Source organism: Protopterus annectens, chromosome 4.part1 (assembly GCF_019279795.1).
Source record: "Protopterus annectens isolate FY-2018-M chromosome 4.part1, PAN1.0, whole genome shotgun sequence".
Classification (NCBI taxonomy): Eukaryota; Metazoa; Chordata; order Ceratodontiformes; family Protopteridae; genus Protopterus; species Protopterus annectens.
This window is the reverse complement of record NC_056734.1, coordinates 475,892,218-475,917,279: the sequence shown is the minus strand read 5'-3', so window position 1 is coordinate 475,917,279 and position 25,062 is coordinate 475,892,218. Positions and strand designations below refer to the sequence as shown.

Sequence of the window (25,062 nt, the reverse complement as noted above, 5' to 3'; positions counted from 1 at the left end):
AAAGACTAAACATATCACTCCTGCTCCTAAGGATCTACAAAGTGAATGGCAGTCCTTTACTGAGGGTTTGTTTGGTACTTTGATGGCATTGAAACCTCCTCAGGGAGTTTCTGTTTCAGCCCCCCACTTGGTCCTCTGTTCCCCTAAAAAGACCCAGGCAACAGGATTCCTCTGAGGTAGAGCTAATTTAGATGAGGAATCCCTTGCTTACTCTTCTCAGATTCTCTCTTCTTTGGACTATAGATCAGAGGAAGCGGAATCTACCAGTCCTGATATTCCATTTGAAGAGATTTCTTTTGGGGACATGATCTGCAGGATGATAGAGTTATTTAAATGGGATTGTGCTCAGGTTTCTCAGGTACTTAAAAGATACCATGAGTTGCTACAGATGGAGCCTTCTATACCTTCTGCTGTTCCTCCTGTTTTGGCTGCCTTGTTGGATGTATTTCCTAATGCTTCTAAGGCTCCAGATTCTCTGCCCCCTGCTCCCAAGAACCCTGATAGATTTTGTAGGGTGCCTAAGATCTGTAAAGTTTTATACAAGTGTCCTTTTGCTGATCCCTTGGTGCTCTCTCTAGTTCTGACAAGTCCTGTCATTTGCTTCCTTCGCCCACATTACTGCCTTCTGGTAAAGATAGCAGGACCATTGAAAGGCTAGACAAGGTTTACATGTCTGCTACTTTGGCTTTTAGGACTGTTAATTACCAAACTCATATGTACAGGTATTTGTTGGCTCTCCTATCCCAGGCTTGTCATGTTATTTCTGATCTTCCAGGCTTTGAGAGTAAAACTTCTGCTGTTTCCCTGTTAGGGACTTCCTTCCAGGTGGCTCATCTTTTATCAAGTGTAGTTATGATGCAGCAGACCTATGGCTGCTGCTTTTGGGTCAGTGATGAGGTATTCCTGGCTTCAGCTTCAGCCTTTGCCTGATGATATTAAGGCTAAGTTGATGGATGCCGTCTTGATAACTTATTTGGTGAAGCTACTGCTGCTGTATTTAAGTCCCTTCAGGATAAAGGAAAGCTTTTCAGGAACATAAATATGTGCTTGCTTTTCCTGTGCCTAAATTTCAGAGAAACTACCCCAATAAGCCTGCCTTTGCAGGCAGTCTCCCCCGCCTCTTAAGGGTAAAAAGGGTGGCAAGCAGGCTCCTCCTGCTAAGGCTACTCAGACGTCTGTGCCTCAGAAGTCTCCTTTTCCAGATAGACCAGGTGTTGTTTGACTGTCCTATACTTCTCTGTCACTTTCCTCTTTCTCTTTGCCTGTCTCTCTCTTCCTGTTTGGCTACAGGTTACACAAGATTCCTCGGTCATGTCCATTATTCGCCAGGGGTATTTCATGGTTTGGAAATCCCTTCCCCCTCTTATGGGTTTTCCTCAGCCCCATCAGGAACAACTCTCATCCTTTCCAGTGGTGCTTCAGGACTTTTTGAATCAGGGTACTAATTCAGGAGGTGCCTTTGTCCCAAAAGGGGAGGGTTTTACAACAGGATGTTTCTAATACCCAGAAAAGAGGGTATTTGGAGACCAGTTCTCGACCTCTGTAGTCCAAACACTTTTCTGAAGACACTTTCCTTTCGGATGTTGTCCCTTCAGATTTTTGTTCCCTCTTTTGCAGCCTCAGGCTTACATGGTGTCTTTGGATCTCAAGGATGCTTATCTCCATATCCTGATCCATCCCCTTTTCAGGAAGTTATTACATTTCTCTGTTGCTTCCTGGAATTTTCAGTTCTGTGTTTTACCGTTTGGCCTTTCTGCTGCCCAAGGGTATTCACCAAATGCCTTGCTCCTGTGATTGCTTTTTGCAGGATTCAGGGGATCCAAGTATTTCTTTACTTGGATGATCTAATGTTTCAGGCATCGTGTCCAGAGGTTGTGTTGCAAAATCTTCATTTTGTCATTTTCCTTGTGCAAAGCATGGGGTTCACAACAAACTTCAAGAAGTATTTTTTGACTCCTTTGTAGACCATGTTTTTCTGGGGTGCAGGATCCAGATGGTGCCTATGCTGGCATCCCTGCCTCCTCCCAAGGCCTTGACGCTCATTTCCTCCTTTCAAACTCTTCTTCCTCTGGCCTCTTTTACAACCAGGGAGTTTCTGAGAGCTCTGAGATTCATGGCATCCACCATCCATATCCTTCCCTCTGGCCAAACTCCACATGAGAAAGTTTCCGTTGTTTCTGAAGTCAGTTTGGCTTCAGCATGTACATCCCAGAGACCTTGTGGTTCTTCTTCTGCCTTTTCTCAAGAAGGAACTTCGCTGGTAGATCCAGCAGTTGTGTCTAAATCCAGGGCTCCCTTTTCATCCCCCTCTTCCCTCTCAGGAGCTGTTCATAAACACTTCAAACATGGGATGGGGAGCTGATTTTGGCTCCCTAAAAGTGCAGAGGTTGTGGTTGCCTCTGCTGCAGAAAGAGCACATCAGTATCAAAGAGATGTCTCTTCTGCTGATGCTTCAGGCTTTTCATCCTCTTTTCTTCCCAGGACATCTCAAAGTATTTACAGACAATACCACAGTGATGTATGTAAACAAATGGGGGGACAAGATCTTATCTTTTTTGCCAGCTTGCACTCCTGGTGTGGTATCTTGCTGTCCCTTATCAAGTCACTCTTCAGGCAGTTTACATTCTCTCTGGTCAAAACATTTCGGCAGACGCTCTGAGCAGGTCCTTAAATCAATTCCACAAGTGGATGCTTCACAGGGATGTGTTTCTGGACATTGTCCACTGGTGGGGTACTCCTCAGATCTATTTGCCTCCCCTCAGAACGGACAACTTCCTCTATTTTGTACTAGAGTCCCAAGTCCTCTGGTTTGGAAGGTGGGCGCCCTATCATTTTCTTGGAAGGGAATGTTTCTTTATGCCTTCCCTCCTCTTCCCCTCATTCCAAAAGTCATGTTCAAAATTCAACAGGAAGCTCCCAAAATCTTGTTGGTGACTCAGTTTTGGTCAAGGCAGCATTGGTTCCCTCTTCTGCATTTAGCCAAGGGCAATCATCGCAAGTTACCACACAGGGTGGACCTCCACACACATGACAAGGGATCTCTCATTCATCCTCACCTATTCACTCTTCAACTGACACTGTAGGTGATAGGATTTTGATTCCACATAGACACCTTTTTTTCTGAGGGCATGCTTAGGGTCATGCAGGAGGCCAGGAAACCCAATACTAGGAAGTCCTGCTTATCCAAATGGAAGAGGTTTTCTGTTCATTGTCTTTCTCGTAACCTCCATCCACTTTCAGTGGATGTTCCTTTGGATCTCTTATCTGTGTGAATTGCTCAATGCTGGCTTGACTTATTCTTCTGTTAAAGCCTGTTTCTCTGCTCTCTCTGCTTGTCTGCCTTTATCTCCTTCTTTAGCTTCTAGATTTAAGGCTATACAATTCTTAAAAGGTGTCCTTCATATTAGGCCTCTGAGGAAGCCTGTTTCACCTCCCTGGGATCTTAATTTTGTTTTGGAAAAATTAACTCTGGCTCCTTTTGAGCCTGCAGCTTTAGCTTCCTTGCAACATTGCTCTTGGAAGACTGTATTTTTGTTAGCCCTCACTTCTGACAGATGGGTGTCTGAGCTTCAAGCCCCCTTATACCTTGTCTTCCTTTTTTGGTGTTTCATAAGTACAGAGTGTTCTTGCATATTAATCCTTTTTTATGCCCAGGGTGGTGAACGAGTTGTCCCTTAGTCACTCTTATTTATTTTGCCCACTTTTTCCCTTCTCCACAATCTGCCAGTGAGAAGGTGCTGCATATGTTGGATGTGCATAGACAACTCGGATTTTATTTGGATAAGACTAAGACTATTAGGAAATCTGATCAGCTCTTTGTTTCCTTTCATCCTAGGTCCTTAGGTTTAGCTGTATCCAAGCAAACTGTTTGTTTCTTCTTGGATTTCAAAAGCTATTTCTTTTTGTTATTCCTTTCATAGTAAGAGCTTTCCTTATTCTGTTAAGGCTCATTCTGCTAGGGCTGTGGCTTCTTCTGGTGCTTTCTTCAAGGTTTTGGATGCTAACTCAATTCATGAGGCAGCTTCCTGGATTTCTGTGCATGTGTGTATATATATATATATATATATATATATATATATATATATGTATGTATATATATATATATATATATGTATGTGTGTGTATATATATATATATATATATATATATATATATATATATATGGGTCTACCTGAGATGGTCGACAATTCATTTGATCGACTTTTATTTGGTCGACAATTCATTTGATCGACAGGCAGATTTGCCCCCCTCCCCAATGTTGTGCGACCCTGGAGTTGATATATATAGTTAGGGGGGGTGGGGGGCACAGCCCCCCACATTGAGGGGTGTGGGGGGCAAAGCCCCCCACATCAAATGAATTGTCGACCATGTGAAGTAGACCCATATATATATATATATATATATATATATATATATATATATATATATAAAAATATCAAGCACTAAAAGTCAAGTCGGATGGAATCTCCAGAGCTAGAGCTGGTTTGCTAAGGCCTTACTTCATGGCTTCCTAGTGGGCTGTGCTGGTCCTTCCTCCTCCCAATTTTTTTCCTGAGCTTTGGCACTCTCCTTAATGTTATGAATACTGCAATAGTACAGTTGTGTAAAATCTTACTGTAACAGTAGATGTCCTTCTCTTCACTGTTGCAGTATTCACTCCCTCCCTCCTTCCTCTGGTCCATTTGCCTTCTGGATGTACTGGTTACCTTTTTCTTTTCGTTGGACTGGCGTTCCTACTGGGGCTGTCAGTTCTCAAGATGGTACATCCAGACATCACCTTTATGCCCTACACTACACAAGGAGCATACATGTGACATACAGTGTACCTTAAAACAACCTAAAGGCTTTGGTATACTGGAAAGACGTTGGGCTGCCCTTTACAGGGGATCCCTAATGTTATGAGTACTGCAACAGTGAAGAGAAGGACATCTACCATTATGGTAAGATTTTACACAACTGTATTATCCTTTCATTCTAGTGAAATATACCTGCCCTTCTTCTCACTGCCATGGTATCCTTGTGTGTGTGTGTGTGTGTGTGTGTATATGTATATATATATATATATATATATATATATATATATATATATATATATATATACTTTTTTTTTTTTTTTTTTTGTCATTATACATCATGACGTCATGCACCTGCCTAAGAAGGTACATTTACCCCTCTGTGCTCCAGAGCTCTCACTACTCAGAATATCATCAGAAATTTCCTCTTTCCGGATTCAGTGCCATAATTCCACTGCTCATTTATGTTATTGAAAAGTTCCTGTATTGAGTGTCTAAGTTATAAAAAAATGTATGATCTCATGGAGTCGTTAGATCACAGGTCAGGACCAGTGCAAGCAGTATTGCTTTGGAGATGGCTGGACATGATGTAAAATTCAGCCACAAATCCTAAAACTTCTGCCTGCAGTGGAGTTGTCTGGAAAGTAGCCAGTGCATGGACAGGCAAAAGGATTCCCCTCCTGATCCTTGGTCAGGGCTGGAAGAAAGAAGTAAAGGTAATCGATCAGGATGCCAGGCACCGACCAAAGTTTTCCCGCACAAAATACTCTTTCTTAAATAATAATCCACTCATTGCAGGTGACAGTTTCATGCCTGTTGTTGGTGAAGTAAGAGAGCTGCACCTTGAAATCTACATGAGGGTCTGCTTTCTGAAGTTTCTTTGTCGGCCATACTGCAGTAGGTCATCTGAACCTTGGCTGAGCTTGATGCAGCTCAGTGAATCTTTTGACAAATGTGACCTGGAAGGATAAGTCCTGTGACCAAGCCAACCTGAGATCTTTCATCGATATTATTGATCTTGAATTTGGAGAAGCTGGAAAAGGGACCTTTGAAGAAGCTACTGTTGGCAACCTTCCTGTCTAAGGGAAGGGATGCAAACTAAGCCATTACTATACAGATGCCTAATGGAGGCAGTGGTATAATGTAGTCTCACATAAGGTCATGATGTGCACTTGGATGCACCAGACAGTGCTCATCACTGTAACTGCTGACTGATACTGGCACAGAAGCTCACACACATCTCATGTACCCTGTTTCATTGGTGGAGATTTTAAGTTCACAGGAGTATGGGGTTTAGTATTTAGTAAAGAAAGCATGAAGTAGCAAGAGTGATGCTACACCAAAACTACTCTCTGTAGTTCCCCAACCCAATAATCATTTTTATACATACTTTACCTGGGTAGGCTGACTGCTACCAGGACCCTTTTCAGCCATAACATGGATGCTAAGACACAGTTACAGAGATTCAGCAGAAATTACATCCATTCAGGAAGCAGTTGTTAAACAATAAGTCTATCAGCTTATTCTTCAGTGTTATACAGTGTAACAAAAATTATTACCATTCTGTATACTACAGCACCAACATTTTAACCTCACTTTCCCCAGGTTAGGGGATTTTGAGAGTCGTGCAATCCTGAAGTCAGAGTAGAGCTATAACTTAGGCAAGGCAAAAAGGTATCTTCCCAGATGCTGACGGTGTACAAGTGCAATATTGGCATTAATTTATGTAGCCTCAAGGATATTATGTCTTAAATTAATGCCGGTACTGTATTAGCAGTAACCCCTGAAGCATTTAGTGTGCAACTGTGTGGTAATAATTGTTGCAAGCTTCTTGTCACAGTTGTAACAAGCAGTTTTATATGGTTACAGGAGCATGGAAGAGCTTTAGCTGTGGGAAGAACTACAAAGGAGGAAACTGATGCTGACCACAGTGAGTGTGGATCTTTGTGAAACCTCTGCATCTTCCTCCTCTTTTAAGCTTACTCAGTATTGCTAGAAGAAACCCCTTGTAGCCTTTTCACAAGAAGTGAGTCTTCTCAGGAACAAGGTAGTCTGCACAGACCTTTTAAAACAGGCCTAGACTCTGGTCCTCAAAGAAGCTATATAGTCTATTCTTCATTTTGAGAGATGGAGGGTTCTACAGCAGCTTTAACATTGTGTTTTGTATGGTGACTCCAGGAGTTAATGTCTGTGCTGCAGCAGTTTTACTGAAATCTTTTATCAGACAAGATGGATAAGTTTTGTCTGGGTTCCTTCACTTCTCTGTGACTGGACTTCATTTCTGTATGTCGTGGCATTTTTTGTCTCTTTCCACTCAGTGTTTACTAAGTTGCAGACTGTTATAGTAAAGTTGTTGTAAGAGAAGGAGCTTCATGTGTACCCTTAGTTTTATAGCTTTATAGCCTGCTCATGGCACATCCTGGTATGGATCGTATCCTAATCGTGTAGGCAGTGTAAACTGTGAGAATTATTTTGTTTCGGTATAGACAATCCTCTTTTTGGTGTAAAGTGCAGATTTGGACACAGTCTGCTATTGGATATTCCTGCCTACAGGAAGGACCATGAAGTCATAGTCCTGGCAAAATAGATGAGGTTGTCCCAGAAGGTGTGAGACCTGACCCATCCTACACTTCTTGAACAGAAGGTACAGCAGAGAGTCAGCTATCTGAATGTCAGTTATCCGAAACGTTGATTTTCCGAACACAGCCTTCCAAAGTTTTCGGGTAGGAACAATCAAAGTCTGAGTATGTAAATGTTATACGTATTAGCTTGTGAGTGTTTTTTGAGCTTGTACTACAGTAATATACTGTACCATTTTGTGCTTATAGTATATTTGTTTTATTTTTCTTGTTTAATGTTAATCAAAAACATTTTTAGAAGTTTTTTTATCTGGTCCAGTTATATGTTTGATTATCCGAGCTACCCTAGGTCCCAATTAATTCAGATAATTGACTCTCTGCCATATAAGGCTGACTCTTCCCCCAGCTCTTGTAACTTAAGGTAGCCACTGTCATCAAAGTCCTTTTTGCATATGTAAGATTGATGAAATGGACAGTGAGATGCCATTATCTACAAAACCTTCATACCATCTCAGATCTGCTATTAATGTGAGATCCTTATGACCCTGCTTTATAGTGGCAAGTGGTTCTCATCAGTCTTATCATGGGCTTTCCCCTTGCACAGCGTAGTCCATCAAAGTACCTGACAACTTGATGCTTTGCTAGTGGGTTTGGCTACTCCCTTGTGCAAAGAAAGTGGAATCCCTGGGAAAGAATTCTACACATAAATGGACTAGAGGTGAGGGCAGTGTTTGTCATTCTTCAAGTTGTGGAAAGGAAGTTGAGACAAGAGGCTCTGTCCTGCTCCTGTTTGGATAGCCATTCCACTGTGAGTAGTACATGAATGATGATGATGGCAAACAATCATTAACTGTTGTGCAGACAGAAAATAGGTGTCTTGCAGTAGGCCAAGGACCTGGGCATAATTGTCACAGCCATTTGCATCAGGGGATGCCCTAATGACCTCCCTTGGTTGCAGTTCCAGAATAAGAATAAGGACACCTCTCTATTTTTGATCTTTGGGAGTGGGCCATCCCAGACGTGTGCCTGCTCTCCACAAAAGGGAATATGGTCCTCCTGTTGTTTTTCTTGATTCACTGAGGTGAGGGAGAGTTGATAGTGGGTGTGCTTTCCTTCCATAGATAATTTCTGTATGTCTTTCAGACATTCTTTCTTGTTATTTGCCTGCTGTTAAATGTTATAAAAGAAAGGTGAAAACTATTCATGTGGGCTACATGTCATTGTCTGGTCTCAGTGCTGTATTACAGATAAGGAAGGTACAATGATATTTCAAAAGTCCATGATCCAAAGCACTCAGCCTCTGGTTATGTTCTCCAGCTAATACAAATCCTGGTAGAAGAATGCCTATGGTACACAGGTAGATTGCTGTCAACCAAAGACATTATTTTCTGCTTTTGATTCCAGACCAGAAACGCTTTCCAAAAACGCTTCAGATTAATCATCTAAAAGGACATCTCCATTATGTTGAAGTACAAGGCCTGTGGTCTCCCTTCCTGTGGTTGCAACACACCAAGCTTAAAAAGATTTTAGCTGTCCAGTGGACTCTGTCATCCTTCATTTCAATCCTGAGATAAAGAGCTCTGCTAATTGTTTCATACAATATAACTGTACTGTGGTACATCATCACAGTTCTTATCCCCTCTCATAGGAGCCATGGTAGTTTGGGAGCAGGCAGTGCAAATAAACTTGACTCTTTAGGTCCTTTTCATTCAAGGCAGATAAAGATTCTGGCAGAATATTAAAGCAGAGTCAGTGTCTTTGTGAGTGGCGATTGTACAGAAATACTTCACTCATAACAGAAAGTGCCTTCCAGAAGTGACTTCTTGCTGTCGTCCTCTCATGTAAATAAACTTCATACTGTTTTCTATGTTTTCTCTCAGTCAGGCATATAGTAACCACTATCTTGTCCATAATTTGGAGTTGGGATCTTTTAATACAAAGCAACCTCACAGTCCTAGCTTCTTTCTCACCTAAGACAGGCATGGTACGCTGTGGTAACTGTTGTAGCACAAATGTTTGTGGCTTTACTGGACAGGCTGCCTTTTTTACAACATAGTCTTAATACAACAGGAAAGCGAACTCCTATATCTGATCCTGAAGTCCCTTAGTCTGATGGATTGATGTTTCCCCAATTGATACCGGACCACCCTTCTTTCTTTCTATATAAGGCTTTATCAGTTTTAAAACGAGCTAAAAAGCCAACCACCAGAAAAAAAAAATCCATGTCTAAACGGACTGTATTTTCTCATTGATGTGAACTGAAGGAAGTAAGTTTTGCTTCCATTCCAACTCCTCAGATTGTGCAGCATCTTACAGCTTTGTAGATTTAAAAGCAACTGACATTCAGGCATGAGTAGTGCAAGGCTACCCTCATGATCAAACAAGACAGTCATCCTGCATTACCCTGAATTGAATGTGAGTTATCGCTGTTGTACAGTGACATTAATTTAGTTTCAATTCACCTCTTGTCTCAGTTAGCGAATATCTGACAGATTTATTGTGACATGTACGTGCTGATGTCTGTCCGATACATCCGTAAAATGCAGGCAAGTTGCTCAGTTATTGAAAAGCTTCCAGTCATACATTTGTGTCTCCCCCTTCTTGCTTTGCGAGTGCTGTCAGTTTCCAGTGAGTCATTATTTGCACATTTCTGTGTGTAAGGGAGTGTTTCTCTTATTTATTCAGGGAGTGCATCATGTTTTACTGAGTATCCAAATTTCTTCTTGTTAGTAATGCTTAGTTTACAATGGACACGCTGATTGCTCTGTCCAGTCAGTGTTCATGTTTTTGAATGTAAATTAATTTTATTTATATGATGCCATTTTGGTCCACTCTTCATTAAGGCACATTTGTTTGCTTTATCTGTTTAGCTCAGATTGCTTTATTGTTGTAAAATGGTCCTTGACGTGAATCCTTCATTTGAGCTCTTCAAAACATTCTACAACTCTTGCTTGTGAAATTGACTTTGTAACGGAAAAAAAAACCCCTTGTGAGCCTGTAAGTTCATCAGGCTTTAAATATCTTTACTGGAAAACACTTTGTGACAGTCACTCATCTCTAAAGATTTCTGAACTACAACCTTGAAATTTTAAGGACCATATTCTGCTTTCTACAAAGACAACACATCTTTAAAAGCAATTTTCTTCTCCTTACTGACAGTAGCCATTGAAATATCTTCAGCCCAATCAGTTTGGTTATCTTTCTTGTTATCTAAACAGGAGAAACCACAGTTGTGTAAAATCTCACCATAACAGTAGATGTCCTTCTCTTCACTATTGCAGTATTCTAAACAGAAGGGCTCTCCCACCTAGGCAGCCCGACACTCTGACAATATACAAAGCCTAATGATCTTGTATGTGCCATACGTCACACTTATGCTACCTGCACAGAATGAAGGGCATAAAAGGGATGTATGGCTACAACGGCCCAGAACTGAATTGCCCCAGAAGAGAACAGTATCCATAGGACAAAGGAGTACATGTACATCCAGAAGGAAAAAAATGCAGAAGAAAAAGGAGAAATCCTCAACCAGAGGGAGGTCTAAAACAAAAGCCAGAGCAAACAAGAGGGGGTTGGAGGGAAGTTGCGAATACCGTAACACTGAAGAGATGGACATCTACTATTGTGGTAAGTGTGAAGATTGGGGGAAGACGGGCGAAGGCTGCCAGCCTAGTGAAATAGAATTTGATACATAATTCTATCATTTGTAAATATAAATGTAAAATACAGTCTTGTGTTCTTAAATGAAAGAAAACACTGTAAAATGTAAACTTCAAGATTGTTGCAACATTGCCATCTGCTGTAAGGAAAACTAAGCCAAGCATTTCAAATGTTCTTTTGAAGTTAGAATTATTTCTTGTATACCCTTTTGATCTAGATAGTGGTGCTGAAGCGACTGGCATTTCTATTGTTTTAACTTAAGGAATAATTGCTAGAGTATATGTATGAAATGTCTTTTATTGTAGTTTCCTGAGCAGGTGTTAGCTTGCTAAATAATTCAGTTTGTTTGCCTGGGAACTCCAGACTAAGTGTCAAAATGATGTAATGTGTATACTTTGAAAACCTAAGTGTCAAAATGATGTAATCTTGGAGGGCCGTAGCAAAGATGTTTGTTAGTGAGTTTAAAAACTATTGTTCAGAGAGAGGCTGTGAGCATTTTGATCTTAATATCCAACCTTCAGCACTGCCTTATGCTCTCTTTATGTAAGTAGTATCTTAGAAATATGTTTTCTTTTAGTAATAGCTAGGAACTTAGAATAAAGTTAGACAAGTGTTTTTTTGTTATACCAGAACTTTCCTACTGTATTGTTCTAAGTTTCTGTGTGATCTCTGAACTCTTAGATATCACTGTGGTGTAGTAGTATTGTCTTGTATTTTTAATTATTTATTATTAAATATTTTTAAAAACTTTTACCTATGGCTGGTTTGTGTAGAGATAAGTAAGCTCTAGAGTACATTGCATATTTATAGAGTTTATTGTAATAAGCCACTCTAATAAGCCTTAGACTGAATAGTCACATTACCAATTGGATAATAATATTACACAGTAATAATTGGACACCCTTTTAAGGGCCTTTGCGTAGCTAGTAAGTATTAGCTGGTGGTGGCAGAAATTACTACTGTATAGTCTGGGTAAAGGGGCACAGCTGGAGAATCTGTGTCAGCCTTTCCCAGGAGTGTCTGTGAAATTGTATAAATACTTATCTCAAAGTGTGTGTGTGTGTGTGTGTGTGTGTGTGTGTGTGTGTGTGTGTGTGTGTGTGTGTGTGTGTGTGTGGTGTGTCAGCTACCTAGGCAGGGACACGAAGCACTGGTGGGACAGAGAGGGTACTGGAGGTTGGCTTGCCAGCTAGGCTGAGATCTGGACCCTATAGCTGTGCCAGTGGGGAGTCTTATTGGAGAGCAAGGGAGCAACCAGCCCCAGACTGACTGTGATCTCTGTGTGCACTTAAGGGAAATTGTACTTTACTGTGTGTATTTGTTATCCTTTCCTCTTGTATGAGACTGGTGTTGGTAGTGAGGATTGAGGCTCCTTGATTGCTGGGCCAAGGCACGGTAATCACAGTAAGATTTTACACAACTGTGCTATGTCCTTCTAGATCATTATTACAGTATTCTAAACAGAAGAGAGAGTAAAAAAAAGGTCAAGAAACAGAATGGGAGGTGGAAGGCTGAGAAGAGTCCTCAACAAGCCCATATATAATGGTTTCTGCAAAACCTGCTCTGGCCCTAGAAACCTTGTCCAACTTATAGTGCTTAGTAAAGGTATGCAGTGAAGACCAAGTAACATCTTCAAGGATGGATTTTGTGTCCATCCCCTTGAAGAAGGTACCAGAAGAGGGAACAACCCTAGTGGAATGAGCTCTAACAGAAATAGAAAGAGATTTGCCACGAAAGGTGTAATAAATGAAATGGCCTTAGATATACAGGGGATCGTTTGCTTAGAAGCAGTCAAATCCAGTGTCCTGGGATGAAGGGAAACAAAAAGCTAATCAGACTTACGAATCGCCTTAATTTTATCCAAATAGTACCTGAGCTGTCTGAGCAAACCCAGTGTATGCAGGACCCTCTCAGTAGCAGACTAAAGCGAAGGGAAAAAGGAAGGGAGTTGTACCAAATGATTCAAGGACAACTCGGTTACTAACTTTGGCATAAAAGAAGGATTTGTATGAAGGAACACCCTGTCCCTGTGAAAAACCAAAAAAAGAAGGAATGGTCATAAGGGCCTGGAGCTCGGGAACCCTCCAAGCAGAAGTAAGAGCCAGCAACAAAATAGTCTTCCAGGTACAGTGTTGCAAAGGAGCAGAATCTGCTGGCTGAAAAATACTCTGAGTCAATTTTTCCAGAACAAAATTAAGGTCTGAAGGAGGAGGAATATGGTTCCTTAGACGCCTAATATGCAGGATATCTTTAAGAAATTGTTTGACCTCAAAACAAGAAGCTAAAGGAGGATTCTAGGACAGACCAGCAGAAATGGCTGATAAAAGGCCTTCACGGAAGAATTGGCCAGGCCAGACTGGAGCAACTCACATGAATAAGAGAGGAGCAGAGGGCCCCTGCTGAAAAAGGGTCTTGGTTACAAGCATGTCACCAGGCAGAAAACCTTTTCCATTTAGACATATAAGATTTTCTGGTTGAGGGTTTCCTTGCTGAGCATGTCCTCAGAAGTGGTGCCTGAAAAGGATCAAAATCCTATCACCCACAGTGTTAGTTGAAGAATAGACAAATGAAGATGGATGAGAGACTCCCTGTCCTGTGTGAAGAGATCCAGCTGGTGAGGTAACTTGTAGTGATTGCCCCTGGCCAGATCCATTGAGAGGGGGAACCAGTGCTGTCTTGGTCAAAAGGGAGTCACTAGCAAAATTTTTGGGGAGTCCAGCTGAATCTTCTGCAGGACTCTTGAAAGTAGAGGAAGAGGAGGGAAAATGTAAAGAAACACCCCTTTCCAAAGAAAAGGCCATCTGTCTTCCACTTCAGTTGACATGGCACTCTGGAACAGAAAAGTGAAAACTGCCTGTTCAGAGAGGAAGCAAAAAGATCTACTTGAGGAATACCTTATCAATGGACAATGTTCAGAAACGTATATTTGTGAAGCATCCATTTGTGAGCCTTTGTTTTGGACCTGCTGAGACAGTCTGTTACTAGATTGCTCTGTGAAGGAATCTATACTGCCTGAGGAGTTAACTGATAACTGAGAGCCACCTCCCAAGCCTGAAGAACCATCCTGGAGAGGGGGTAAGATGTTGTGCCTCCCTACTTGTTGACATACTGCAGTACTGTAGTGTTGTCTGTGTACACCTTCAAGGGGCCTGGAGAAGACATGGGGTGAAAAGCTCGAAGGGCCAGAATCATAGCTCTCATCTCTTTGATGTTGATATTGTCTGACTTCTGATGGGGAGGCCAGAGACCCTGAAGTTTCAGGTGACTAAAAGAACCCCACTCCATATCTGAGACATTGGTGAACAGTTTTTGAAAAGGGACTGGAGGCCGAAAGTGCTGGGCTGAGTTGAGAGCAAACTGTTGAATCCACCCCTCAAATTCCTTCTTTAGACAGGGAAGGAGAGGTACACTAAAATCCAGAGGGTGACAATGCTGCAGCCAAACTGATGTGAGGTACAATTGAAGGTTCCGCATATGCAGTCTGGCAAGAGGAAGCATTGGAATAGAAGAGGTCATGAATCCCAGGGTCTGAAGAAACTCCCTGGCTGGTATAGCAGTCAGAGGAAGAAGAGACTGAAAGAAGGCTGTCAATGACAAAACGTTTGGAGGTGAAAGAGAGTCCAACTTTAGCAATATCTGCATCCCAGATACACATGATCTTGAGAGGGAGTTAAGACAGACTTTTGAAGTTGATAGTGAACCCCAGACTTTGAAGAAGAGAGATGGTGAACTCCAGATCCTGTAAAAGGCTCCTGGGAGAGGTTGCCTGAAGCAGCAGTTAGTCTAGATAAGAAAAATTCTGAATGCCTTAGAGCCTGCATAAAGCAATCACAGGAGCCTGGCATTTTTTGAATACCCTTGGAGCAATAGAGAGGCCAAAGGGCAAAGCAGAGAACTGGAAAAAAAAGGAAGACCAAGAGAAACGTAAAAACTTCCTAAAAAGAGGTTGGAATGGGATATGAAGGTAAGCATCTTTCAGATCCAAAGACATATGAAAAGCCTGGGGTAATAAAAGAGGAAATGGGGTTTGAAGAGTAAGCATCTGAAAAGAAGGGACCATGAGAAGGAGATTTGAATCAGGAGAAATCCAGAATAGATTCCCAAGTGCCCTGCTTTCTTGGAACCAGGAACATCCGGAATAAAAAGCGTTTCCCACTTGGGAAGGGGAACAGGTTGAATGGTTCCTTGGTTCACCAGGAACCCTAGAACCTCCAGGAAATGAAGTTGCTCTAGAGGAGGTTGAGGAATCTCTGAAAAAGGAGGGAGAGACTTCCATACCATGAAGTAACCCTGACAGATGATAGAAATAACCCAAGAGTCTGATGTGATGAGACACCAATTTTGAAGACAAAGGGAAAACCAAAGGGACAGAGGAACCTGGTCTAAATTAAGGGTGGGGGGGTGAATTGTCAGAGAAGCAGGCTTATCAGATAAAGGAAGCTTCTGGGCAGCAGACAATCTGAGAAGCCTTAGCAGAGAGGGTCTGCCTACCACCCTTCCTGCCCTTGGAGGCCTGGCAGGGTTGCCTGTGAACAAAAGCAGATCTAGAAACATAATTCCTCTGGAACTTAGGGATAGGAGAGACAAAATGCTTGCGGTCCTGCAAGGCTTTTCCTTCCTCTTGAAGAGACTTAAACATGTTAACAGCAGCAGCAGTCCCAGAATTTGTTTATTATCCAAAGGAGCATCCAACAACTTGGCCTTAATGTCCTCAGGCAGAGACTGGAGACAAAGCCAAGAATAATGCCTCAGGCCTCCAAAGGGGACACGGCAGAGGAATTCAATATAGATGCAGAACAACCTACAGAGTTATTTCTAGAGGGACATCCAGTGGAGGTTGGACAGCTAAAGAATCCAGCTGAGACTTCTTGGCCTTCTTCTTAACTAGCTGGAGTATCTGGGCATTAAAGAATTCTTCCCTGGTACCCTGGGCTGTTTAAGCCATTGGTTTTCAAGGTAAATGGCCAGGGAAGACAAACAGCTTCTGAGAGTCTTAGGCACGTTTGTTCCTAAGACACGCGGAAGTCATTTGTCTTCCCTGTCAGATACTACAAGAGGTATGGTCGTGGGAAGCACCCAAACAAAAAAGAAAGTGTTCTTGATGATCATTATGAGAAATCTGCCTCCCACACACTGACATTTTCCCTTAGATAACATGAACTCTAGGTAGCAAAATAAAATACATGACCAAGAAAAAAAAACATCGGGGCACTTATCTGGTGGCTAAGTGTTCATTACAGCAACGAAGTGGTCAGACCAACTAGCAATAGTGGAATCCATACTGGCAGCAAAGAAGGTCTGGGTAGTTGAGTCCATACATCCTTTTTATGCCCTACATTCTGTGTGGGGAGTATAAGTGTGATGTTTGGCGCATACAAGATAATTAGGCTTTTGTATACTGGCCTAGAATTGGGCTACCACAGGCAGGAGATCCCTTCTGTTTAGAATACTGCAACAGTGATATAGAAGGACATCAAGAGCTGAAGAATTGTTCTTTCTTTGGAACTGTAGAGGAAACTCAAGACACTTTACTGAGAGAACTACTCAGGCAATCTAATCATCTCTTTTTGTTATTTATGAAGGGTAAATATGGTTGCCCAAGTATTAAACAAGCCCTGTAGAGCTTACATGCATTATCCTTTTTTATGAAAAATACAGTAGAATTCTGATGGAGAGGGGAGGGCTCGCTGCAGCAGGTCCTAGCAGCCACCACTACATCCTTCCTTGAAATGCATCTCCCCAGAGTATTTGTGAGGCTGCTGCTTGGATATCCGTACAGTAACCATTATCTCAGCTTTATAAACTAGGTTTCTGGTCTAGTAGTAAAGCAAGATTTGTTTGGTCTCTCCTGTAGGGCATTTTGTAGACTGTGCAGACATTTCTGGGAGCTACAGGTGTACTGCTTGGTGCTCTCTCATCCATTTTATGAACTCCTACAGCAGCGATCCTTACAGTAAATGTAGTGCATTTTTGCAAGTTTATTCACCATAGTAAGAGTTCAGATAGAGTCATTAGTGCAGAGCAAGAGTACTACTTCCAACTGTAGTAGTACTAGCATTTTAGGTCTCTTATTTACAGATAGAGCTGTTCCCCGTACAGCTTTTATTGGTTTTATGTAGATTTTTATTTATTATAGTTGATTGTCCTTAATGTATTGGTGTATTTAGGAATCACAGGAACTTCAGTGCTACTGAGTTTTGCAACCATTATACCTTGCTAATACCCACTTAAGACTGTACCACCTCGTCAGTGAAATCCGAGTTGAATTTATGAATACCAATTCAGTAATTTGTGTGCTATTTGAAGGAAGACAGAGTATCACATTGCTGTATCTGTAAGGGGAATCGGTTCCAGAGGGGAGGGATATGTTGAGTAGTTAATATGTCTCTCCATCTAGTTTTATTGGTCTGCTGAAGCAGGTTTAAATACATTGTTCTGGTATTTTGTGGGACTTTTTGATTGTTGAAGGTACAAGGTATCTTGGACTACTGTGTCCCTGATTACTAGGAAGACAAGGCATAGGTCTCCTGAGGAGCCTGTAAGACACAGAAAAGAGGGACAGTACTTCTAGTCTTTCCTGATTGCTTAAGGATTTTAAACCTGTGATCCTGTTTGTTAGGAACCTCTGGGGTCTTTCCATCTATTTGATATGTCTGGTAAGTTACATTCCAAAGGGGGCATCCTGTTCTAAAACTGGTCTGATTCAGTGCTTAAAAAAGGATTCCCTGTTGAAGCCCAAGGTCAAACTAAGGACTTTTTAGATCGTCACTTTAATAGTTTCCCAGCTGAGCTAGTTTGACTCACATAAAATCATTAGTATGTTAGTTGGAGGTATTCTTTTAACTCATTTGGTACTATTACACTGTGTATTATTTTATGTATTTTCTAGCCTGGTTTAGGCTTTCAGGTCTCCTATAGCCAGTGGAACATTTGATCACTCTGCCACTTCATGTACATCAGAAGAGAAGAGGATGTGACATATAGTGCACTTTGTTTTATAGTCAGTCCTCCCCCAGCCAAAATGAAGACTAACAACATGCTGTTAAACTTGCCCAACTACTGAAAAAGCTCAGGCCAGGAGACTGAAGCTTTTGGCTATAGACATACATTTTATGAATTATATGTTAAGATATTTGCTGTTATGATAAGTTCACTCATACAGCTATACTCCCTAAACACTACTTGAAAAGTAACCTTTTCTGCTTCCCACTCTAAATCTATAAGCCGGTAACTTGTCAGAGTTGTCAACTCCCAACAGACAGTTTGCTGTAGTCTGCTCAGCCAAATAATCCACATTCTTGAACCGACTGCTCCACCTGTCTTTTACAAGTTTTCACATCATTCACAGAGCAGCAAAACTTGTTCTGATTGCCTTGCAGAGATTCAGTTTATCCTACATGAATACTTTGAATGCCATAATTATGCCCTCAAACTACTCCTGGCCTTAGTACCAGAACATAAAATGGCACATCACTCCAAAGAGTCATATTTTTCTCTGAACAGGGAGGTAGCCGATGACTGCACCATTGCATATGATGTGTCTACATATGTTTGTATTTGTGTGCGTGTGTGTGTGTGTGTGTGTGTGCATGCACATGCTTCTGGATTACAAAATATTCACATACATGCAGTGGTATGTCTAAACTGCTCAACAATGGGTTTGTTGGCAGGAGCAGGAATGCTGTAGAATAACTTTGACCCAGACACTATTTTCTGCTGCATTTGTCATGGACATGTGTTGTGATGCACATTCTGCTGGCACAGTGTGGGTTGTCAGCTGGAAAGACTTGCTGTTCTGGAGCATACTCTTATCCCAGCCTGTAAGTATTTAAATGCTAGAAATTACTGCATTGAACTTACTCCATATATGGAGGGAGGTGCAAAATAGCACATTGTAGTGCAACACAATGTGTATGGAGTAGTGTTAAAAAGTTTTTGCAGTGCAACATACATAGTTATGTGCACTGAGAAGGTTGGCAGTAGGTAATATCAGCATAGTAATAACTTCATGATGTCACCTAGATTACCATATAGGACACTAAGCATACAAGCATCTTCTCACCCCGTGTGAGCTTGATGCTTTTCAGTGGTCCTTTACCAGAAGCATTCTTGCCTTTTTACCACTATTTCCATTTCCTTCATGGAATCCTGTCCCTTATGTTGATTTCATTTCATTTTTGGAAATTGCTTCGGCCATTTTGCTGTGGCCAAATACATCATATTTGATGTCACTCGTATCATGTTTAAATAAAGGGCAGTTGAGGTCGCATTCTACTTAATCCCTGAAGTAGTTCACCAGTTAGGTAGTTACAAATGTCTGGTTACAAACTGGTCTCTGTCAACACTGTTGGCAGTTTGTTGTGTCCAATTCTGTTGCCTCCTGCTCACGCTAAGAGTACTGAGGCAGTGTAAAACCTGCTTCATGCTTGCTGACAATCACGTATTGTTATCATTTACTGATACTACTAGTAGGAGATGTAAGTATGTGCTATGTTTGGAGGTTAACTTCTACTGTATTGCATAGGTTGATAAGCAGCTTAACACTCCATCACAACTACTTAACATACCCACTTTGCCATGGTTGTTAAGAAATTGTTACCTAAACCTCCACATCCTCATTTGAGTGAATCTTGGCCACATATCTTCACTTGCACCTTCATCCACAACTAAAGTGAAGTCACCCTGGCTCCATACCTAGTCCCACATGGACATCTGAGGCTGAGTCACGCATAATAATGCATAAATAATAGATACCTCTGTAGGGTGTGGTGGACAGTATCTGTTTTTATCTGTTCAAGTTTGAGCCAATTTCATTTAAGATTTTGAATTTAAACTTTGACATTTTGGTCATAGTGGATAAATACCACTTATCACATCACTGCCAATTATAGATACCGTTTGGTGTCATCTAAGGGCTATATCAAGTAAGTTCAGAAGCTGAATTCAATCTCTTAATCCCAGTACTGTAATTCTGGATAACTTCAGCTATTTGTCTGTCAACGAGAAATCTTGCACAATTAGCAGTACATACTCCCAACATTTCTACTTTTCAGGAATACCAATTCCCTAGATCCCATTGTCCAAGTTCCCACAAGAAGGAGAAACATATGTGATCTTTTCCTTACAAATGCTGTCTGCCTGTACACCTATTAATGTTTTCCCCTTCTTGATCAACTTTGACCACCAGACTGTCACCTTTGCCCTCAAAATTAGTATCAAATTGCCCACAAATTCAGCTACATTCACGAAGTTCCCAGTACCAGCCTTATGTGCCTATCTGAGAGCCTTAAGAATTACAGAACTGCTTTGTCTCCTGCTGACCTGATCTCTACAGCCTCCACATTTACCCATGAATTATTTACAGCCAACTCAACCAATGTGTATATACGTCAGTGCAGTAGGAGTAAGAATGATGGGAAATTTAGGAGCAAAACCTTTTGCTGGAACTCGCAGGTAAATAAACTTTATAACAGGAGGAGAAAATGTTATGATTCTTATAAACATTTTTAACTATTGCTCAGAAGGAGGAATATAAGCAGGGAATTTACAGTAGCTAACTCTCTGAAGAATAATCACAAGGATTTTATTGGCTGTATTAGGAGTGTTAGAAGTAACACCCAACACTTCACTGAACTTGAAGTGGACATCACTACCTCTTCTGGTATGAGAGCCATAGAAATATCCTAGCTGACAAATCTAGCACAAAATTTCCCCACTCTTCTACTCCAGTGTCCTGTCCCTTGAATCTTTTAACATGATTCTCGCATTACCACTATGAACCAGATCTTGGAAGTTTTGCCAAAATTAAAACCCAGAGAGTATACCAGGCTTCCCTGCTTACAAAAAGTATGTTACCAGTGAACCCCTCCTGAATCATTTTAATCTGACCTCACATATGTGCCCGAGGATTGGTACCAATGTATAAGAGCAGTATAGGAAATGACACTGGTTGTTATCACACCATTAGCCTTGCTTAGTATTTTCTGTAAAATCATGGAGTGAATCTTAGTCAATTTCATTAACAGCGAAATAACTTACATGCTCAACCCTAGTCGATATTTTTTAGACCAATAGCAGTCCTGTCCACTCTTGACAAATTTACAGAACGCATACATAAATACTGCTTTGCCTCTCCTCATCATCATGGCGTCTGGTCTGGCCACAGCATAGTGACTGCAATTTGACATTGGCTAAGAAATAAACATTATAGTGTAGGAACACAGCTTTAGTATGTATAGTAAATGACTGATAAACATTGCCTAAGAATAAAGCATATGTAGTATAGAACTATTTTGATATGTACTGTGGCTGTATAATGTGCTAGGGTAATGCATAACGTTTGATCTGTTGGGGGAAAATAGTCGTAAGAGAAAAGAGGGATGTCAAGAGATAGTGACAGAGTTATAAAGGCGGGGAATATGTGAAGAGTGAAAAGAGAAGAGAGGGGAAGAAAGCAGTAGGGCTAGATGAGAGGAAGAGGGATTTGAGTATAAAATTAGAATAAAGGGGCATGACTGAAGGAGTGGTGAGTGATAATGGGGGGGGGTATAATGTGGTTAGCGTAAGGGAGAGAGACCAGAGAGAGAGGAGTAAGTGAGAATGGGATAGACTGTAGTTAGGAGAATGTGTTTTTTTATTTTTATTATAATGATGCTGCCACTAGTAAAGGTATTCTGGCACAGTTCAGTCTTGGCTCACTTTTCAAAGAAATAAAATTCACTTCCTCCAGACCAGAGCCTCCAACACCTAAAAGATTCATCATAGTAACACCGAGAGAGTGAGCATGAGAGCATCATTGCAATGCCCTGTCTAAAAGAAAATGTCTGAGTTCATCAAAGAAGCACTGTGCATCTAGCCTCATTTACATATAAACTATGACATGTGTAATCTCTTCTTGTCTACTGATTAACAGAAGTATTTGTTAACTGCAGTACAAGATCACAGTCCAGTGATACCTTAACTCTGTTATAAAACACTGACCTCAATTTCTCAAGTCTGGCATCCAGTACATGAAATTTCATCTCACTAAATATCTGTTAACTGTCCACCTACCAGGAATTATGTAAATACCTAAAAAAAAAAAATTTTCTCCACAAAGAAGCCACCTGAACATGCTTCAAGAAAGGCTCCATTATTTAAGTGCACTCTTTTACACTCACAATCCCTTTGTGACCTCTGCTTAGCCATGTAATTAATTTGTCAGAGACAGATATTAATATTAATTTTTCCCTTATATTCTTTCCTCCCTTCCTCATTTCAGATACTGCCTTCTCTTACCTTCCCCTCCATTCTTTTAGCACTCCTTTTCTCCTTTCTTCTCTCTCTGTCTTTGTGGTGTTATGTTCCATATATTCAGAAAATTAAAGCACGTGGTGAACAGATTGTAAATGTGTATAGTTAAACTGAGTCTTAGAATTCTGGTTTTAAACAAACAGCATGGTAGTTGCTTTTCATTGGTAATACCTTCTTTTCTAAAAGGTTTGTCACTCTAGTCCATAAGGGGTGTGTGCTGGGTCCCCTCTTTGGCACCTGTTTTTGTGATGTGAAGTCAGATATTCAAGGTTTATGACTGACCTTGTTTGAATATGACCACAAACTGATTGCCATTATTGATTCCTTAATACAGACTCTTGTATTCCCCAAGAAGGGCTAGATAGAGGAATGCCTGATGTTCTCATCATGGCCTTACGCTTGTTGCACAAAAAGTGGGACTTAAATAAGTCTTTTCCACCAAGTGTCACATAAAACCAAAGCCAGTATGGGTCTTAGCTTGGCATCTCTTCTACTGAAGGTTGACCCCCTTTAGATAGTAATGTATATATTGTCTATCACACTGCTTGTTCATTAGAATGCACATATATATATTTTTCTGTGTAACTAGTTTAAGCTATGATGTTATTGCTTGTATTTCTGTATTTTTTGTTTGTAAAATTTTGTATTTCACTGAAGGTGAATCTGAAATTGGATGATATTTTGTCTATGCACTACCATGATGAACAAATATAAATAAAACTAAAATAAAATAAATGGAGCGCTGCTTAAGGTTGAGACAGTCAATATATACTTAGGCACTTTTGTTGACTATGAACTGTTCTTTGATCATTAAGTATCAGTTACAGTAAGGAAATTTGTTTTCATTTACAAGTTAATTATCAAAGTCGTATCATTAAGATGCAAAAAAGGTCTTAGTCCACCTATATTCTTAATGTATTAAACTTTTTATTGAATATAATGCTCTGTTTGACGTGTTTCTCACTAACTCATATCCTAGTGTGAAGGACCTCACCATTTCCTACCCAAGAGAATTATGGGGCTAAACTCCCTTATTTTATTTTATAAGATTTGCATTTTGAGCTATTTTTTTTAGTTTTGTTGCATTTTGAGGTATGGCAGACCTGGTTTTACTATATTTTCTGCACCTTCAAAACATTGGTAATGTTAGGAACAGCCTCTCCAAAATTCTTCACATGCATTACAACCTAAGTAGGACATTTCTGAGGCATAGATTCATTATCTAAGGGATTCCCAACTTGTTGAATAGACTACCCCTGTGTATAAAATAGTGTAACACCTTAGCCTCCTTCAGGTTAAGTGTTGCTAGTTGGATTGGTTCACATAAATTTACCTCCAGGATGAGTAGTATGGCAGGGTGGGTGTGTGGCTAGGTTGTATTTGGTTGTTCAGACTCTGTCTTATACTGACTTATGGACCTGTTTGCATTGACATTGTATATTGAAGCATCATGTTATTTAGTTGAATCAAAAGTTCTGATGCAGTTTAATATTGGCAACTCCCTTGTGATAAAACAAAGACAACCGTGGGTAAGTACTGCATTGCCGTCACCCAGGAGTGGGTTATTGCTATTATACAATAACATTATTTAAGAAAAAAAAATTGCTTGCCTTTTTTAAATAATGTCTTTGTATAATGGCACAGTAGTGTTCCTCTGAGTTGTTTCCTGTTTTTCCACGTTCTGATGTACTGCGCATGTGTATGGGACTTAAGTTCCCATGTCTGTATAGTACTTCAGTGCTGTTCAACAGACGCAGTAGAGAGAAAAGAACCTGAGTTGGTTTTTTTTTTTTGTTTTTTTTTTTTTGTTGTTAATAAGGCAAAAATGTGCACATTCTCCAAACATATGAACAATTCAGAGGTACAAGAGTCTGCCGAGACAGCTCAAAAATACAAATAAAGTTATGTACATTTCTGCTTCTTTAGTTTTGCATTATCTTGTCTGCCTTTGGTAGCCTATCTCAATAGAAAGGTCTGGCCACTAAATGGCAGTACTAAATTGGCCAAACTTTTTTCTACTGGTATATGCTCTGTTTACAACGGGCACACTGGTTGGGCTGACCAATCAGCATGTACATTTTTTAATACTAATGAGAAATCATTGTATAATTTCTGTTTTGTAGTGTATTCCCTAAATCCTGGCCCCATAAATTGGATGCAAGCAAAATGCCATGCTTAAGTACTCTGAACATTTTTTTTCACTATAGTGATTTTTGCCAGCAGTTTGGCATTTTAAATGTTTCTTTTCAATTCTTCTTTTGATTTTCAGCTTGCATTACTTTTTATTCTGCAGTTTTTGTGTTTATAAATCACTGTAGCTACACTGAATATCTCAGAATGCCATATAAATCAAATGAAGACTGCACTAACATGTCTTGAACTTACCTCACAATTGTATTTGTCATTTCAGTGACCAGTCGTATGTGATCGGTTTTGTTGTACCAAACCAGAAAGAACTTATGGCTCTTGCAGAAAAGAAAGGCATCAGAGGGCAGTGGGAGGACATCTGTAATAATGCCGAGATAGAGAAAGAAATTCTTAGAGAAATTACAGCTGTCGCTGTTACAGGTACAGTAATGATTAATCACTTTTGAAACATTTTGTGACAGTATAAAATGTTCTCAGAAAATATCATTTGCTTTTACTTTATTTCAGTGCAAGTTTACCTGGATTGTATTGCTTGGGTAAGAAAGTACATTGACTTTCCCCACATCCATTTTGTAATTGTATTATTTATG

General features: G+C 40.5%; 1 protein-coding gene across 2 annotated transcripts in view; it reads left to right on the top strand.

Moving 5' to 3' along the window:
- The window catches only part of ACSL3 (acyl-CoA synthetase long chain family member 3), a 943,201-nt gene that overhangs the window by 894,554 nt on the left and 23,585 nt on the right, over positions 1–25,062 (top strand). For both annotated transcript variants that reach the window (XM_044070290.1, XM_044070288.1), the window contains exon 15: positions 24,735–24,892. In XM_044070290.1, the coding sequence (XP_043926225.1) occupies positions 24,735–24,892 (158 nt within the window). The remainder of the gene's footprint in view (positions 1–24,734; positions 24,893–25,062) is intronic.